This window comes from Oncorhynchus kisutch, linkage group LG27 (genome assembly GCF_002021735.2).
Source record: "Oncorhynchus kisutch isolate 150728-3 linkage group LG27, Okis_V2, whole genome shotgun sequence".
Taxonomy (NCBI): Eukaryota; Metazoa; Chordata; class Actinopteri; order Salmoniformes; family Salmonidae; genus Oncorhynchus; species Oncorhynchus kisutch.
In genome coordinates this window covers 18,529,019-18,548,649 of record NC_034200.2, presented here as the reverse complement: position 1 = coordinate 18,548,649, position 19,631 = coordinate 18,529,019, and the positions used below count along the sequence as shown (strand labels likewise).

Genomic DNA, 19,631 nt, shown 5'->3' with positions numbered 1-19,631 from the left:
CCTGACACCCAAAAGTACTTGTTTCATTTGAATGCTTAGCAGGACAGGAAAATGGTCCAATTCATGCACTTATCCCTGGTCATCCCTACTGCTTCTGATCTGGCGGACTCACTAAACACACATGCTTCGTTTGTAAATTATGTCTGAATGTTGGAGTGTGCCCCTGGCTATCCCTAAATTTGAAAAAATCAAGAAAATGGTGCTTTCTGGTTTGCTTAATATAAGGATTTATAAATGATTTATACTTTTTCTTTTGATACTTAAGTATATTTTAGCAATTAAAATTACTTTTGAGTTTGAGTTTTTCAATTTTTTATAGGGATAGTGCACATTAATCAACGTTTCAGTGAAAGTGTCGGTTTTAGCCAGCCAGCTTATTTTCAATAGCAGTCCCTGGGCAGGTTATTAAAAACAATTACAATATAGACCATCATTGAGCATTGAGCACACGCAGAGCAATATAGGACAAGCAAGACATAGCATACAGACAGAGCAACATAGGACAAGCAAGACGTAGCATACAGACAGAGCAACATAGAACAAAAAGCAGCAAGACAAAAGCTACAGACAACAGACAACATGGAAAGCGGCATTACACAGCTAGGGATTATGTTCACAAATCTGATTGACCTTTAGCCATGTCTTCATGCATTTTGTGAAAGTGTGATATGTGGTGCAGTTATGTGTGTCTGATGGCAGTGTATTCCAGACATGGGAAGCTCTCGCAGAGAAAACAGATTTACTCACAGTGCTTTTCCTTAAGTGAACTATACAGTCACCTCTCATGGCAGACCTTGTAGATCTGCTGCCATATGTTTGGGTTTTCTGTTTAACAAAAATACTGAGTGGAGGGGGAGCCAGGCCATTTAGGATCTTGAATACAAGACATGCGTCGGTGTATTGCACAAGATTTTCCCAACTCAGGAGCTCATGCTTTCTGAGGATGTAACAGTGATGATGGCTATTGGGCTTCCTATCAAGCACTTTGAGAGCTTGTTTGTAGACAGACTGAATAGGTTTTAATGTTGTACAGCAAGCTTGGGCCCAACTAGTCAAGAAGTATGTTAAGTGGGGGAGTATCATAGATTTGAAGTACAGTTTTGCTACCTCTGTAGTCAAACAATTTCGTATAAATTGGAAATTAGCTAGGTTGAATTTGGTTATTTGAATGACCTTTTTCACATGCTTTTTAAAAGAGAGGTTGGAATCAAGTATGATGCCAAGGTACTTAAAATCAGATACCACCTGGAGCTTCTCCCCAGACACATAAACATCTGGCTCAGTAGCATCTGTTGCCCTCTTTGTGAAGAACATACAAACAGTTTTTTTCACATTGAGATGCAAACATGAGTCACTGAGCCACTTTGTAACCTGGACCACTACAGTAGTGAGTTCTTGTGCAGCTTGTTGTTTGCTCTTTCCATGCACATATATCACTGTATCATCTGCATACATTTGAACTTCAGACCCAGTACAGACAGAAGGCAGATCATTAATGTACAGGCTGAACAGGAGGGGCCCCAGTATTGACCCTTGGGACACGTCCACATCATAGCTAAGAGTGGGCGACAGCTCATTGCTCACTCTGACACACTGAGTTCTGCCGTCAAGATATGATTTCATCCATCTCAAGGCATTGGGGGAAAATATGAACTTGGACAATTTTGTGATGAGAATCTCATGGTTAACAGTATCAAAAGCATTCCTTAGGTCCAGAAACACAGGGTTTCCTGATTTAAAGATGGCCGTTATTATGGCCGACTTCCATACCCTTGGAAACACCCCGAGACCAATAGATGTGTTGGTGACCTTAGTAATGGGGCCAATGAGTGACTCTTTGTAGTTTATAAGAACGGTAGAGTCCAGCCCAAACACATCTTTGGCTTTAGAGTTCTTCAGTGAGTTAATCACCAAGTTCACCTTTGACTCAGAAACCTCCCTTATGATGAAGACAGGTTGAGCGTCATTCACTAGCACTGAGCCCAAGAAACGAGTGGAGGGGTTCTGTGTCAGTACCCTGACAGAGTCAATAAAGTAGGAATTGAAGGCTTTTGATTCTTAAGTATATTAACAACCAAATACTTTCAGACTTACTCAAGTACTATTTTACTGGGTGACTTTTACTTGAGTCATTTTCTATTAAGGTATCTTTACTTTTACTCAAGTATTACAATTTGGTACTTTTACCACCACTGGTAGTAAGTACATAATATCATTTTTTATTTTACCAGATCTACTGGTGTGAGGTCATCAACAGCAACAGGATTAAACACAGCGAGTGTCCTGATCTAGAACATGATATAGAAGCTCCTGTTGCCCTGGGATGTCAGGGATGTGACCCTGCAGCAGTGCTGTGTGTTTTGTGCTTGGGAGTGCTGTAAATTCCCCTCTTGTGAGACTCTTGATGTAGATTGATGTAGATCTCCACAAGGTGTCGCTCTAGGACCAGTGGTTTGTGATAACGATGGGTAGACTACTGCCTGTCCTGTAGTCTGGGTAATACAGTTAGTGCATATTGTACTTGCAAAGAATAGTCCACAAAGGTGGGAGCAGATAGGACATATTATCCAAATAGCACATTATTTCTGTTCCCCAATTGAATAGATAAGCCACATTTGTAATTTGAATAATTTGGTAGAGGATATAATCTGTTGATAATCCACTATGTTCAGACCCTGCACATATTCACTAAACCTGGCACTGGAAATGGCAAAGGTATGCAGGAGAAGGGAGTGTGTCTCTGGATGAATCTGGGTTGGGTGTGGCTCAGTACGGCAGTCTGTTTTTAGATGGGATTGATGGATGTTTTTTTTAACATTGCCAGTTATACATTCCAGTTTTTCTCTCTGTCAACAATTGTTCATGCAGTCTATTTTATTTGACGCAGATCAAATCAAGACTCAGTGGTTCCCTGCAACTGTCATATAACTGTTTTGATTTAGGCCACTATAATTAGACTATACAATCTCACATTTTATTGTGAAACAAATCAGTGGTCAGTTGAAGGTTGGCCATGATTCAGGAATCACAATGATCGGTTAATGACCGCTGTATTTTGAAATAATTGCACACAAAAAAATATCTGTGAGCTGGTGTCAAAACTTTGTCTCCAAAAATGTCTAGTGAAATATTTACTTGCGTTACTGATACTTTTTCTACTTTGGCTTGAACGTGATTTAATACGGGATAATTTATAGAGAGACCTTGGCCCCAAGTCAAGTAGGGACTAGGCTATAACTCACTGGTGACACCCAATGACTGTATTGACACTTGATACGGCCCCGGGTGGCAGAGTTTGATTAGGGAGAAACCGGAGCAAGTGCTTATTTCACGAGGGAACATGTAGAGGGGAAGCACATAGACAGAGGCAACAGCAGCAGCAGCAGCAGAGACACAAGTGAAACTTTTACATCAGCACACTTGAACCGCGCCAGGCTCAAGGGGACTGGATTGTTTTATGCGTATTATTCCACGGGGATCTAGATAACTTGAACTGCGAGTTGCAATTCTATTTGAGCATCTACAGAGATTCTAGAGGTGGAAGGAACATGGCGAGGGGGGTGAAGAGAGCTCACCTTGTTGCTTTATTATTTGCTTTGATGCTCTTATTTTGGCGGGACGTTTACGCGCAGGTGTCTTTTAACGAAATAACCGGGTTTAGTTTGAGCCCCCCGTACTTCAACCTCGCGGAGGGGTCACGGATATCCGCCACCGCAATTTGCGGGGAAGATGAAGCGGGGAGACCGAGATCTGATTTGTACTGTAAACTTGTCGGAGGACCTACCTTTGGACTTCCTAGTCAAACGATACAGGTAATGAGTGAACGACATTTTCGGTTTCATTATTTGTTGTTTCATTTTTAAACGCATCGATCACCACCTTTCTGCCTTTAATAATAATGTTTACAGTTTAAATGTTTGTTTTAGTTACGCAAAAGGTTGGCTGGCATGAGTGCATGCGTAAAAGACACATGTAGCCTATTAATGTGCACGTCTTAATAGCATTGTTCTGAAGACATAATATGGACAGATACCAACAGAAACACAACCCATAGCACAGAATAAATCGTATTTGTATTATTCAATCAAAGTAAGGAAGTTGTTTCCTTGCAAGCAAGTGATTTTCTTGTGATTTTTTTCGTCCCATACTTACATCTATATATTCCCACGTGAAATACCATATTTACAATTAAACTGGTATAACAGTTGAGTGGTCCTCCATGCTTCCTTGCTTTTGCAGCCAGGTTCCAGAATGAGTCACTATAGCCCCCATGGGGGAACAGTGGCAATTCTGCCTGCTCTGACCAAGTTGTCCACCTGCCAGAAATAGTTTTCACCATTGTGTTTAACTCCTGAGCTCTCCAATGAGAATGCCCTTTCAACAGTAGACTTGCCCCTTCAGGAGTTTCAATACCTTTGGAACACGAAGAGGTTTTAAAACCTAACAAAGAAGGGCCCCAATAGGCCTATATATTGCTTACTATCATTAATGTGTATCTGGAAATTGGTTTACTGTTGCAGTATTTCCAGATATCGCTATTACTATTGTTGCTACAATTAAAATCAAATCCAATTTTCTTATTCACACGCGCCGAATACAACAGGTATTACAGTGAACCTTACAGTGAAATGCTTACTTACAAGATTCTAACCAACAATGCAGTTTAAAAATATTAATAATAATATGAAATAAAAGTAACAAGTAGTTAAATAGCAGTAGTAAAGTAACAATAGCAAGACTATATACAGGGGGTACCGGTACAGAGTCGATATGTGGGGGCACCGGTTAGTTGAGGTAATTGAGGTAGTATGTAGGTAGAGTTATTAAAGTGACTATGCATAGATAATAACAGAGAGCAGCGTAAGAGAAGGGGAAGGGGGGGGGGGCAATGTAAATAGCCTGGGTAGCCATTTGATTAGATGTTCAGGAGTCTTATGGCTTGGGGGTAGAAGCTGTTTAGAAGCCTCTTGGACCTAGACTTGGCACTCCGGTACTGCTTGCAGTGCGGTAGCAGAGAGAACAGTTTGACTAGGGTGGTTGGAGTCTTTGATAATTTTTAGGGCCTTCCTCTGACACCCCCTGGTATAGAGGTCCTGGATGGTAGGAAGCTTGGCCCCAGTGATGTACTGGGCCGTACACACTACCCTCTGCAGTGCCTTGCGGTTGGAGGCCGAACAGTTGCCGTACCAGGCAGTGATGCTCTCGATGGTGCAGCTATTGAACCTTTTAAGGATCTGAGGACCTATGCCAAATCAGTCTCCTGAGGGGGAATAGGTTTTGTTGTGCCCTCTTCACGACTGTCTTGGTGTGCTTGGACCATGTTAGTTTGGTGGTGATGTGGACACCAAGGAACTTGAAGCTTTCAACCTGCTCCACTACAGCCCCATCGATGAGAATGGAGGCATGCTCGGTCCTCATTTTCCTGTAGTCCACAATCATCTCCTTTGTCTTGATCACGTTGAGGGAGAGGTTGTTGTCCTGGCACCACGCGGCCAGGTCTCTGACCTCCGCCCTATAGGCTGTCTTGTCGTTGATCAGGCCTACCACTGTTGTGTCATCTGCAAACTTAATGATGGTGTTGGAGTTGTGCCTGGCCGTGCAGTCATGAGTGAACAGGGAGTACAGGAGGGGACTGAGAACGCACCCCTGAGGGGCCCCTGTGTTGAGGATCAGCGTGGCGGATGTGTTGTTAGCTACCCTTACCACCTGGGGCGGCCCGTCTGGAAGTCCAGGATCCAGTTGCAGAGGGAGGTGTTTAGTCCCAGGGTCCTTAGCTTATTGATGAGCTCTGTGGGCACTATGGTGTTGAACGCTGAGCTGTAGTCAATAAACAGCATCTCACATAGGTGTTCCTTTTGTCTCGTTTAAGGAAAAAAAAAAAGCTGCCAGTTTGTGGTGTGTAATCGCTGTTCTGATGTCCAGAAGTTATTTTTGGTCATAAGAGACGGTAGCAGCAACATTATGTACAAGATGTAAAAATTTTTTTTTTCAAACAACGATAAAAAAACGATAAAAACACAATAGGTTTAGGAGCAGGTAAAACGTCAGCCATCTTCTCCGGTGCCTCCTTCTTGATGCATGTGATTACTTGCACGGTCTGCAAATGTGTGACTGTGGCTTATTCATTCTCTTGAATACGAGTTTACTATGCACTGAATGTGTGGCTTTGTGTTGGTGGGACTCTATTTATATGTGGTTTAATGTGTTTTGGGCTCAGAGTAACACCATTTCATTGGCCCTTACCCTGCAGGGACAGTATTGTGACAGATGCAACTCCAACGAGCCAAACAAGGCCCACCCGGTGAGTAACGCCATCGATGGCACTGAGCGCTGGTGGCAGAGCCCGCCTCTCTCCAGGGGGCCTATGTACAACGAGGTGAACGTCACTTTGGACCTGGGACAGGTGAGTGATCCAAACCTGGAGGGCTTTCATTGATTCCATCCTACTCAGCCAAGTGCTGTGCCTTCACGGTGGCTGTTGTTGAGAGTATGAAATAAAACAGTGGGTTGTCACAGGGTGAATATAGCCAAGCCTTTAAGTTTTCCTTGTCTGAGACAGACAGGCAGCGCTAGTCATGTGAGTGATGTCCCACATCTGGCTGCGTGCCAGGAATCAGCCTCAGATCATGCCCCTGTGGCTGGGGGATATGCATCTATTATGACCTGTGGCTGCAGTGGGGGCTGCTGCGGGAGTTTGGCTCACGGCCCATGAAATTGCACCATATGCTCAATTATCCACAGTGAAGGGAAAGAGGGTGGGATTCTGTCCAGGGATTAGGGATCAGAGGGATGTTAAATATCTGGGGGGGGTTGCAGGTCTGGGTGGAGTGGGTGAAGAGGGTTCAGAGCTGGACCCTTTGTGATTGAGAAACAGGTTTGGTCTGCGGATCAGGGGTCGGCATCTAGTGGAGATCCATAGAAAGTAAATCTTTCTAAAAGTGAGGACCACACCATGTTCCCTAGGAGGACTGTGGGAAGAAGAGAATGGGTGACGGTTGCAGATTCTCCCATCTCTGTTTTTAGCTGGGCTGAACTAAGCTGAACGGAGCAGAGGGGCTGTGAGAAAGGATAAATATAGTACCTGCTCAGCTCGTGGCTGCGTGAGGGACGTCTGAGTTGAAGACATGGTAATGCTCTGTTTATATGGACTCAGGGAAAGCGCCATTACTGCATTAAGGCGTGCTATAGAGTATGAGGCTGAAGTATTCTCTGAAACTACCAACAACATGCCTCCCCCTCTCCCTTTGGCCCGCCCAGCCTATCAAACAGCTACTGTGATCCAGTGAGGCTCCAGACCAAGCTCACCTGGCCCCTCCCCCCTTATGTCAGCCATTTGTTTTTACCCCCCCCCCCCTAAAGCTTTTGTCAATGCCAAGAATGTGTTTATGAGGCTGTGTGTGCTTTCATTGGAAAGCGTGCAGGTTTATTGGAGTATTACCTTCCAAGGTTGTCATTTCACAAAATTGGATCAGACTGATTTGACAGCATTGACCTGAGTCTTATCAATTCAATGCAAGGCAAACAAATCAGACTAGATTGGCTGCCAATAGCTAATTGGTTAAACTGCATAGATATTATGCTCTGCAGACGATGATCCTACCTTCTAGATCTAGAGAAACACAGCGAAACTGAAAAACAAACTTAAAGCAGTCTATCAGTCCACGATACAAGGGAAATACTGTATCCCATAGAATGATTAAGTTTGGTAAAGTAGTACAATGTTATTAACCCTCTGTGTATGCAATCTTGTGTAGGCCATGTGTTCTTATCAGAGGTGTGTGTAGATAAGGAAGGATGTTGTCGATGCCTCTGAAATAATTCAGTCAACCACACTTCCGTGTGCTTTCAGCACAGATGTCTGTCAAATAGTGTTGGTTCCTACAACCCTTTGATGATTTTACAGTCATAACAAAGCATTTGTCAAAATAATTTAATGTGGAGGTCAGGTTTATGTCAGACTAACTTGCCACATGCTTGGTCACACCCTTTCCCCTTAACACAATCTATGCCTACTCCTACTCAGGTTTCTTTCATGCTTGGGAGGAATTTCTCTGATTCATCTTCCCCAATAGAAACAGTCCAAAGCCTTTGTAGATTCTGTTAATGCAACGGACAGATGATGCGGTCACTGAAATTTGTAAGGGCTGAATCCAGTTGAATGGTTTTTGTGGTCTCTTCTAAGACTAATACAGGTGCCTCCCTCCCTCTCTCTGCCAGTCTTATCTCCAACTCTCCCAGGGGATATATTAGATAATGGCACCATCATTGTTCATGTTAAATCGGATCCGGTTCAAAGGGAAGCCGGGTGGTTTTTGAAGTGGCCATTTCCGATGGTTCTGTAAAGTGCACGTTTGAAGCAGCACCAATCCGTCAAGGGCTGATTCCCGCTTTTGTGGAACATTGAATGCTAATTTTTCTGTGCTATAAATGATAACCGATTTCCTTTGTGGATTAACATGACGTGTTTAGAAAAGGAAACAGTCCGAATTAGCCTGGAACTTTGTATTAGACAAAATATGTATTTGTATGTACATGTCCTAAATCTCAGGCAGTCAGTCCATGTGAAGGAGTTTACAACTCCCTGGGGTGGAGCTCCTTGTGCAAATCAACCCAACCACACTGCTGCTGGATCATGTTGCCTGAAGCGAGCAGCTCTCACACCTAAGTAGCAGGCTAGCCGCCTGCCTGTGTTATCTTGTGGGCTTTTGACCTGTGACCCGTGACAAAGCCGGCCATAAGTCAGGAGATGACCTTGAACTCCCTCATACTACGACGGGATCCGGGGTGTAGGGGGACTTCTTTGTGTACTCGACAGTAACTGGACATAGTGGTGGGTGTTGCCTCAGGCAATTTGTCTCCAGGGCATTGGAGCAGTTCACCCAGTAAGAAAGTCAACACATTGATTAGAGTCTTCTGCTGTGTGTTTCTTGATGTTATCCAATATCCTACATATGTGTTGAGATGTGTATATTTTATTTTACTAGAGACACACATTTTATTAATTACCTTAGAAATTCTAACTATTCAAAACCACATATGCCCTCCCAAAACAAATCCAATGACATCCTCTCCTCACCCCCAAGCATATTACTTTTAAAATAGGCTGTCTACCTGTACAGGGAGACTAGTTAAAACAATTTACAGGGTGAACATTGGCAACACGGATGGATCGGCCCCACAGCCGCCCATGCAGTCAGTTTTTCTGGGGGAATGTATTTTAGGAGCCCTAACCACATGTGCTTATCTGCCTGAGTGCTCCAGACCATGTGAGACTGACATGCCTGGGCCTTACTGCTGTCTGTCATACCATGCTACTGAAAGGCCTCTGATTGGTGGGCGGCAAAGTTAAAATAGTTTTGCGTTTTCATATTTATTTCTATTCGTTTTCAGACCTGATTATCTAGTTTCTATTTACACTGAACAAAAATATAAACGCAACATTTAAAGTGTTTAATGAGCTTAAATAAAAGATCCCCGAAATGTTCCTTATGCACAAAAAGCTTATTGATTGCCACCCACCTGACGGGTGTGGCATATCAAGAAGCTCATTAAACAACATGATCATTACACAGGTGCACCTTGTGCTGGGGACAACAAAAGGCCACTCTAAAATGTACAGTTTTGTCACACAACACAATGCCACAGATGTCTCAAGTTTTGAGGGAGCGTGCAATTGGCACGCTGACTGCAGGAATGTCCACCAGAACTGTTGCCAGATCATTTAATGTTAATTTCTCAACCATAAGCTGCATCCAACATCGTTTTATAGAATTTGGCTGTACGTCCAACCGGTCTCACAACTGCAGATCATGTGTAACGACGCCAGACCAGGACCTCCACATCCTGCTTCTTCACTTGCGGGATTGTCTGAGACAAGCCACCTGGACAGCTGATGAAACTGTGGGTTTGCACAACCAAAGAATTTCTCCACAAACTGTCAGAAACCGTCTCAGTGAAGCTCATCTGTGGGCTCGTCGTCCTCACCAGGGTCTTGACCTGACTGCAGTTCGGCGTCGTAACCTTCAATAGCCATGGGCATGCTGGAGAAGTGTGCTCTTCACGCATGAATCCCAGTTTCAACTGTACCGGACAGATGGCAGACTGATGTCAACATTGTGCACAGAGTGCCCCATGGTGGCAGTGGGGTCATTTGTATTTGTATTTATTATGGATCCCCATTAGTTCCTGCCAAGGCAGCATCTATTCTTCCTGAGGTCCAGCAAAATTAAGGCAGTTATACATCTTTTTAAACATTACAATACATTCACAACAGATTTCACAACATATTAGTGTGTGCCCTCAGGCCCCTAGTCTACTGCCACATATCTACAACACAAAATAATGTGTACGTGTGTATCTGTGCCTATGTTTGTGTTGCTTCACAGTCCCTGCTGTTCTATAAGGTGTATTTTTATCTGTTTTTTAAATATAATTTTACTGCTTGCATGAGTTACTTGATGTGGATGTAGTACTGTGCGCCTCCTATAGTCTGTTCTGGACTTGGGGACTGTGAAGAGACCTCTATTGGCATGTCTTGTGGGGTATGCATGGGGGTCCGAGCTGTGTGCTAGTAGCTTAAACAGACAGTTCAGTGCATTCAACATGTCAATACCCCTCACAAATACAAGTAGTGATGAAGTCGATCTCTCCTCCACTTTGAGCAGGATAGATTGACGTGCATATTATTAATGTTAGCTCGCTGTGTACATCCAAGCGCCAGCCGTGCTGCCGGGTTCTGAACCAATTGTAATTTTCCTAAGTCCCCCTTTGTGGTACCTGACCACACGACTGAACAGTAGTCCAGGTGCGACCAAACTAGGGCCTGTAGGACCTGCCTTGTTGATAGTGTTGTTGAGAAGACAGAGTAGCGCTTTATTATGGACAGTCTTCTCCCTATCCTAGCTACTGTTGTATCAATATGTTTTGACCATGACAGTTTACAATCCAGGGTTTCTCCAAGGAGTTTAGTCTCCTCAACTTGCTCAATTACCACATTATTCATTACAATATTTAGTTGAGGTTTAGGGTTTAGTGAATGATTTGTCCCAAATACAATGCTTTTAGTTTTTGAAATATTTAGGACTAACTTATTCCTTTCCACCCATTCTGAAGCTAACTGCAGCTCCTTGTTAGGTGTTGCAGTCAATTCAGTTGCTTGGTAGCTGACGTGTATAGTGTTGAGTCATCCGCATACATAGACACACTGGCTTTCCTCAAGCCAGTTATGGAGGGCTAAAAGACTGCTGAACCGTTCAATGCCACAATTTAGGGAGGGCAGAGGGCCAGATATTATGGGGAGTTTTTTGGTGTCAACTAGTGACCCAATCAGTTCTTTAACATACATATTAGGCTGTTCTGAGCTGCCCTTCATAATGTAATTCTGCCCCACATGAACCATGACAGTATCAGCCCCTGATGACTGACTCACAGCCTCGGGAAACATCCTGAACTTTTGCCCCAGGAAAACCCAAAGTCTTTGCCCCAGGTACAGATATATGCCTCACTATCAAACTCCCTATCACAATTAGAGGTCGACCCATTATGATTTTTCAACGACCTAGAGCGCTGGAGAGAGAGCATACTTGACAGTACCACCACCCCGGCGCGTTCGGCTCCAGCCGGAGGACGGCCAACCAATGCTCCCGGGGATCCGGAGTGGACCGGTCGCCAAAAGCCTGATGAACCGGCTGAGGTGTGAGAGCCTGATGAGATGGCTGAGACCTCCCCGGTTGCCTCGGTTGAGGCACGGGAACCTGTTCACCAGCTGAGGCATGGGAGCCTATCGATCCCCCTGAGGTATGGAAACCCGTTGGGCCAGCTGAGGCAGGGGAACCCGACAAACCTAAATCCTTGTTCATGATTCATTTTCATATTAGTTTCAGTTTTAGTTTACTATAATAACCTTGGTGGGTGCTATCCACTGAATGGGTACTAATTGGTTTGTGTGAAGTTCTGATTGAACCCTGTTGCCGTTGATTGCCGTTTCAGGGGGATAGGATTTTTTGTGTGATATTTGGGGGTTGTTTTTTATGTCATACAGTATGATCATGTACAACACTGATGTGAGGTGGGCTACGATTGGCTAGGTGAGAATTATTCATGGTTCTGAATGGTGAGCTTGGGCATCTGACTGGAGAGTGTTGTGTTCTGTGAAGTCTCTGATAGGTGGGCGTTTGCGCTGATAGGTGAGTTGTAATGCTGGGTGTCAGGTACTTGTTCCCTACTCTGTGGGGTTTGATAATGAGTGTGTGGTACATGTTGCTGGATGGCTGAGTGGCTTGATGATGAGAAAGCACTATATCTCGAGCTGTGCCAGTTTAGGATGACAGCATTTCTGAAGCCTGCTTGTAGTGGTTCATTTATTATGAGCAGCAGAAGAATTCCCGGGGAACTTAATCCGCTCTCTCTTTCTCCAGGCCCTGCTGCCTCCCACTTAAGTTTTGTCTGAATGTTTTATGCTGAGCTGCTGCCCACTTTTGTCCTGGAATCGATAGTAGGCTGTATTGTGTGCCATCCTTTCTGTGCTCTGCTCTCAGATGTTCACAAACAGTTGGTTATTTTCAAGGCTTTTTCTGAAAGTGACCTGACCTTTTCTTCTAAGTGGGTACATGGATTGAGGAGGTGCGGTGAATTGGGCAGACTGTGTAGAAAATACCCCCCCCCCCCCCACACACACACACTAGGGCTGGGTGATATAGCCCAAATATTATATCAAGGTATTAAAATAAATTTGACGGTATTTTATGCTTTTTAATAATAATTTGCTTTATAAGTAGTGCGTGATCCTAGGGTGGACACACATACGTTCTAATGCGCTTTTGTGAAATAATCCCCCTGTGTTGCATCGCTTACACGCTAGATTTATTTATTTATTTATTTATTTTACCTTTATTTAACCAGGTAGGCAAGTTGAGAACAAGTTCTCATTTACAATTGCGACCTGGCCAAGATAAAGCAAAGCAGTTCGACAGATAAAACGACACAGAGTTACACATGGAGTAAAAACAAACATACAGTCAATAATGCAGTATAAACAAGTCTATATACAATGTGAGCAAATGAGGTGAGAAGGGAGGTAAAGGCAAAAAAGGCCATGATGGCAAAGTAAATACAGATAAACTAGTAATATCATCAACCATGTGTAGTTAACTAGTGAATATGATTGATTGTTTTTTATAAGATAAGTTTAATGCTAGCTAGCAACTTACCTTGGCTTCTACTGCATTCGCGTAACAGGCAGGCTCCTCGTGGAGTGGAATGAGAGGAAGGTGGTTAGAGAGATGGACTAGTTAACTGTAAGGTTGCAAGATTGAATCACCGAGCTGACAAGGTAAAAATCTGTCGTTCTGCCCCTGAACAGGCAGTTAACCCACTGTTCCGAGGCCATCATTGAAAATAAGAATGTGTTCTTAACTGACTTGCCTAGTTAAATAAAGGTGAAATAAAAATGTTCTCATGTTCTGAGCAAGGAACTTAAACAGTAGCTTTTTTACATGGCACATATTGCACTTTTACTTTCTTCTCCAACCCTTTGTTTTGCATTATTTAAACCAAATTGAACATGTTTCATTATTTATTTGAGGCTAAATAGATTTTTATTGATTTATTAAATTAAGTTAAAATAAGTGTTCATTTAGTATTGTTGTAATTTACATTATTACAAATATTTTTTTTTAGAATAAAATCGGCCAATTAATCAGTATCGGCTTTTCTGGGGCCTCCAATAATCAGTATCTGCGTTGAAAAATCATAATCGGTCGATCTCTAGTCAATATGATACATCTACAGTAATAAAATGTATTGCCCAGAGGAATGTGCTATAGCATGTATGCGTATAACAGTATTATCTTATGTTTTTGCTGTCTATTTCCGTGACCTCCCTGGCACTGATTCAGCATGCATGGATCAACAGCATGTCTCAAGCAGGCCCTGAAAAGGACCAGGTGCTTATCAAACCACAGAAAATACTTTTAGGCACAAGTGCTGTATCATATTTGGAATGGATTCACATATTTCTAATGGAAACACATGGAATCAATATTATTTCACCACTTTATTTCAAATACAGTGTAATCATTATTTGGTTCTTAACAATGTACATTTGTCAGTGTTGACTGTATAGCTGGCTTACTCTAACTCTTGGGACACGTTTGGCTCCCTAGCTGTTGGTGTGGTGATGAGGGAGGTGATGTAAGAAGCTGTGTTTAGCCAGTCGGCTCTGCTTGGCGGTGGGCTGGGTGGTGGGGTGCCCGGCCAGCTCCAGCCAGGTGTCTGGCGCTCATATTTAGAGCCCTGTTCCCCACTCCCTCGCATGGCAGGCAGACAGCCCACACACCCTGGTTAGCAGCCTCAGCCTGGCTTCATGTCTAGATCACGGGTCATTGTTGGACCGGAGCGCCTGTCAATGCCTCCTAAACCTGGCGCTCCATTGTGGAAAAGCAGAATGGATGTAACATAGGCTCTACCCACCTTTTCAAGGCCCAGGGAGGTGATATACATAGTGCTTCATAGAAATGCTAAGCAGTCGATAAAGGCCTACTGGCGTATTGATGCACATGTCGAGGTAGATTTGTCCTAGGTGTATTTTTGATATACAGTACCAGTGAAAGGTTTGGACACGCCTACTCATTCCAGGGTATTTCTTTATTTTTGCCTATTTTCTACATTGCATAATAATAGTGAAGACATCAAAACTATGAAATAACACATATGGAATCATGTAGTAACCAAAAAAGTGTCCTATGTCGTGCCTTGATTGTATTACTGTTGATGATATCTGGAAAAGTGCATGTACACCCTGGCCCATCTACTGTTGCTAGCCCCAATTCTGACTTGTGCTCTGACGTCTGCTTCACTGATTTCTGCTCTGGGTTTCTGCACGTTAACACTAGAAGCTTATTACCTAACGTGGATAAATTGAAAAGTGTGGGTTCACAGCGCCAATCCAGATGTGTTGGTCATTACTGAGACGTGGTTAAGGAAGAGTGTTTTGAATACTGATGTTAACATTTATGGTTCTAACCTTTTTTGGCATGACAGAGCTTCCAAAGGTGGAGGAGTGGCAATCTTTACCAAGGATCACCTTCAGTGCTCAGTTGTCTCCACCTAGTCTGTCCCCAAACAATTTGATTTGCTGGTTTGAAGTATTCAACTTTCAAATAGCTCTCTGTTGACTGTTGTGTTATCGTCCTCCATCAGCACCGGCCTGTACCCTATTTGCCTTAAGCTCTCTCCTGGCCCCTTACACTAAGTCTGAATTTGTCCTGCTAGGTGACCTAAACTGGGACATGCTTAAACCACCTGACCAAGTCCTAAAGCAATGGGACTCCCTAAATCTTTCTCAGATTATTACCAATCCCACAAGGTATGACTCCAAACACCCAGAAAAGACTACTCTTCTTGATGTTATCCTCACAAATAATCCTGATAGGTATCAGTCTGGTGTTTTCTGTAATGACCTTGGTGATCACTGTTTTACAGCCTGTGTTCGTATTGGCTGCTCAGTGAAATTACTTGTCCTGATTTGTCATAGACGCTTGCTAAAAAACTTTAATGATCAAGCCTTCCTTCATGAACTGGACTCTGTAAAATGGTTTAGAATCAGCTTGATCCCCTCTGTCAAAGACAGACTTCTTTTTTTTATATTAAAAACAGGTCTCGCCGCTGGTTCAACCGTGATCTTGCAGAGTTACTCCACCTCAAGAATTGCATTTAGCAAAAGGCTCGGCACATGCATACTCAGGCTGACTGGCTCTCGTTCAGGCAAATGATAAATAAGTGCACTCAGGCTATCCGTAAGGCCAAAGTTAGTTACTTTAAGGAGCAGTTCTCTCTCTGTCGGTGTAACCCCAAGAAGTTCTGGAGAACGGTTCAAGACCTGGAGAATAAACCCTCCTCCTCACAGCTGCCCATGTCCCTTAAGGTTGATGTGGTTGTTACTGACAAGAAGCACATGGCTTTAATCACCACTTCATTAAGTCAGGATTCCTATTTGACTCAGCCATGCCTCCTTGCCCATTCAACAGTTCCTCATCTCCCACCCCTTCTAATGCATCTATCCCTGATGCTTCTCCCTCTTTTTCCCCTGCCCCGATACAAAGTTTCTCCCTGCAGGATGTCACTGAGTCCTAGGTGCTAGAGGAGCTCCTGAAACTTGACCCCCAAAAAAAACATTTGGGTCAGATGGTTTAGACCCCTTCTCCTTTAAGGTTGCTGCCCCTATCATCGCCAAGCCTGTCTGACCTTTTTAACCTGTCTCTCCTTTCTGGGGAGCTTCCCATTGCTTGGAAGGCAGCCACTGTCCATCCTTTATTTAAAGGAGGAGATCAAGCTGATCCTAACTGTTGTCAATAATACAAACTTGGCAATAAAACTTGGCAATAATCAACTGGCTGGCTTTCTTGATGTCTATAGTATTCTCTCTGGTATGCAATCTGGTTTCCGCTCAGGTTATGGATGTGTTACTGCAACCTTAAAGGTCCTCAATGATGTCACCATTGCCCTTGATTCTAAGCAATGTTATGCTGCTATTTTTATTGACTTGGCCAAATCTTTTGGTACGGTAGACCATTCCATTCTTGTGGGCCAGCTAAGGAGTATTGGTGTCTGAGAGGTCTTTGGCCTGGTTTGCTAACTACCTCTCTCAAAGAGTGTAGTGTAGTTATAAAATCTGCTGTCTCAGCCACTGCCTGTCACCAAGGGAGTACCCCAATGCTCAATCCTAGGCCGCACGCTCTTCTCAATTTACTTCAACAACATAGCGCAGGCAGTAGGAAGCTTTCTCATCCATTTATATGCAGATGATAGTCTTACACTCAGACCCTTTCTCCTTTAAGGTTGCTTACACTAAATGCTCTACAACAAAGCTTTCTTAGTGTCCAAAAACTTTCTCTACCCTTAACCTTGATCTGAACACCTCCAAAACAAAGGTCATGTGGTTTGGTAAGAAGAATGCTCCTCTCCCCACAGGTGTGATTACTACCTCCTGAGGGTTTAGAGCTTGAGGCAGTCACCTCATACAAGTACTTGGGAGTATGGCTAGACGACACATTGTCCTTCTCTCAGCACATATCAAAGCTGCAGGCTAAAGTTAAATCTAGACTTGGCTTCCTCTATCGTAATAGGCCCTCTTTCACCCCAGCTACCAAACTAACCCTGATTCAGATGACCATCCTACCCATGCTAGATTACGGAGACATAATTTATAGATCAGCAGGTAAGGGTGCTCTCGTGCGGCTAGATGTTCTTTACCATTTGGCCATCAGATTTGCCACTAACGCTCCTTTATAGGACACATAACTGCACTCTATACTCTGTAAACTGGTCATCTCTGTATACCATTGCACGACCCACTGGTTGATGCTTATTTATAAAACCCTCTTAGGCCTCGCTCCCTCCTATCTGAGATATCTACTGCAGCCCTGCAGCCCTCATCCTCCACATACACACATGCAAGCACACACATACATGGGTAGCTCGTCTTTTCAGTTCGCTGCAGCTAGCGACTGGAACGAGCTGCAACAAACACTCGAACTGGACAGTTTTATTTCTGTCTGACTCAATCACGGACACTATTACTGACAGTTGTGGCTGCTTTGTCTCTACCTTTGTGCTGTTGTCTGTGCCCAATAATGTTTGTACCATGTTTTGTGCTGCTACCATGTTGTGTTTCTACCTTGTTGTTGTCTTAGGTCTCTTTTTATGTAGTGTTGTCTCTCTTGTCGTGATGTGTGCTTTGTCCACAGGAGGCTTTTTGCCTTTTTGGTAGGCCTTCATTGTAATTACAAATGTGTTCTTAACTGACTTGCCTAGTTAAATAAAGGTTCAAATAAAATACAATTTAAAATAAATTAAGAAACGCAAGAGATTGAACGTCACTGATTTTCGCCCAATTCGTTTGCACTATATAGATCACCGTTTCTTCTGTGATCACATATAAGCTTATCATAGAAATCAAAAGCGTGAAAATGTTCTGGGATTCTGCGCCATTGGTTTTGTTGGTAGGCCTATATTATGCTCAAATAGCCACAATAGGCTATTGGCTACTGTCTAAAACTGTAAGGGTACAGCCTCATTGTGCTGCAACGGTCTCTGTTTGTCTGGCAGGCAGGGCCTGTTCCGCTTCCAACAGAAGGTGATGGCACCTAGCTCTGCTTCGGTGCATTCCTCTGTCCTAATACCTAATATCTATCTTTAAGGCTTCTGCTTTTTACAGTAGCCCACCTGAGCCGGCCTGGCTGACTGGCTCCTTCCTGCCTATGGTTTGGAGATACTTTGTTTCTGACCTGCAACTGAAAACCTTGTCTGCCCTACATTTTCAGAATAACGAGCACTTGTTAATAATAACAAGCACAGACCATAGACAATATGAATAACACTCAAACTCTGTTAGTCGAATAAAATGAATGCAAAATAGAATGGTGTGTGAATTGTGATGCCCAGTAGAAGACCCATTGGCAGCAGACATTGTAGGTGTACTAAGTATGAAACGAATGAAAGAGTATATCAATCTAGTTCATTGAGCTAATTTGATAGACATAGTTAGATTACACTGTGACTGGACAGATCCATGTGGCAGCCAGGCATAGCATTAAGTCATCAAGTCCCGTTATCAGCCTAGTTCTCGTAGGCTCTAATAGTGTATTAGGGCATAGCAGCGTAGACTATTTGTTCAGTGGGAGTAAAACCCTGACTGCCAGGCTCCGTTACCTGAAGCACAGGCATGTGAAGTCGGGGCAGAAATTCTACATGGAGGCAACAACAACGCGGCAGTTCACGGCTTAGGGAACACATTCATCACGCCTGGGCTGTCACACACAGTGGGCATGACTTGCCGGTCAGAGAGCAACACTACTGGGGAGGGTGTGTGGAGAGGCGTGTGTGTGTGTGTGTGTGACAATAATAGTGTCAAGCTCTCTGTCTATCTTTATGTGTCTGTGGGTCATGGTGTCAATCTCTGCTGTGCATGTGGTAAGAGAACTGTGTAATGGTGTGAGTTCGCTGAGGCCTCGGGCCTGCTCTGCTCTCTTGGGTGATAAATGGAGTTTACAGGAGAGAGCCGGACACTGCGCCCGGGGTATATGGCTTGTTTATGGGGGTCACTGGCAGGAATTTGGACTGGTAGTATGAACCGGAGGGGTAAGGTGTTCGGTCCAAACCTGCGACAGCTCAACCTCAGACCCTTTTGACCCTCCACACCCACCATCCACCATAGATATGACTAACAGTCTGTTCCTGTGGCCCAGGCCTGTAGATTTAGGGTGTGTATCCATTCAAGTGTTCTGATGAGTAAGACATATATCCTCGTTGCGTTTTAGTGCCCACTGGGCTTGTCTATTCAGTTCTGCTTCATGTATTTGACAGCACATACCAGAATTCCTGGACTGGTACTGTTATCATGTCACCAAGATATTTCAGGCTGTTCCAAACAAAAGGTGCTGGATATAAGTCAAGTCTGAATGTTTAGACTGGCAGGGATGAAAACACACCTCTGAGACAGAACAGTGCCAGGTCTCTCTCTCTCAATGCCAGGAGACAGTCGTGTTCTCAGTCATCATTTTATCTCTATGGACTCTCTCCTTTTGTATTGGATTAATTATTAGTAGAGTCAGACATGAATGAAGGGGAGAGAG

The 19,631-nt window shown here is 43.7% G+C and overlaps 1 protein-coding gene across 4 annotated transcripts in view; it reads left to right on the top strand.

Moving 5' to 3' along the window:
• The first annotated feature begins 3,316 nt into the window (after nt 1–3,316).
• Nucleotides 3,317–19,631, top strand: part of LOC109872023 (laminin subunit alpha-3) — a 104,682-nt gene continuing 88,367 nt past the window's right edge. For 3 of the 4 annotated variants that reach the window (XM_031807368.1, XM_031807367.1, XM_031807366.1), the window contains exons 1-2: nt 3,317–3,812; nt 6,251–6,403. In XM_031807368.1, coding sequence (XP_031663228.1) covers nt 3,549–3,812; nt 6,251–6,403 — 417 coding nt within the window. In that variant the 5' untranslated portion in view covers nt 3,317–3,548. The remainder of the gene's footprint in view (nt 3,813–6,250; nt 6,404–19,631) is intronic. The other variant, XM_020463099.2, reaches the window with a different exon arrangement.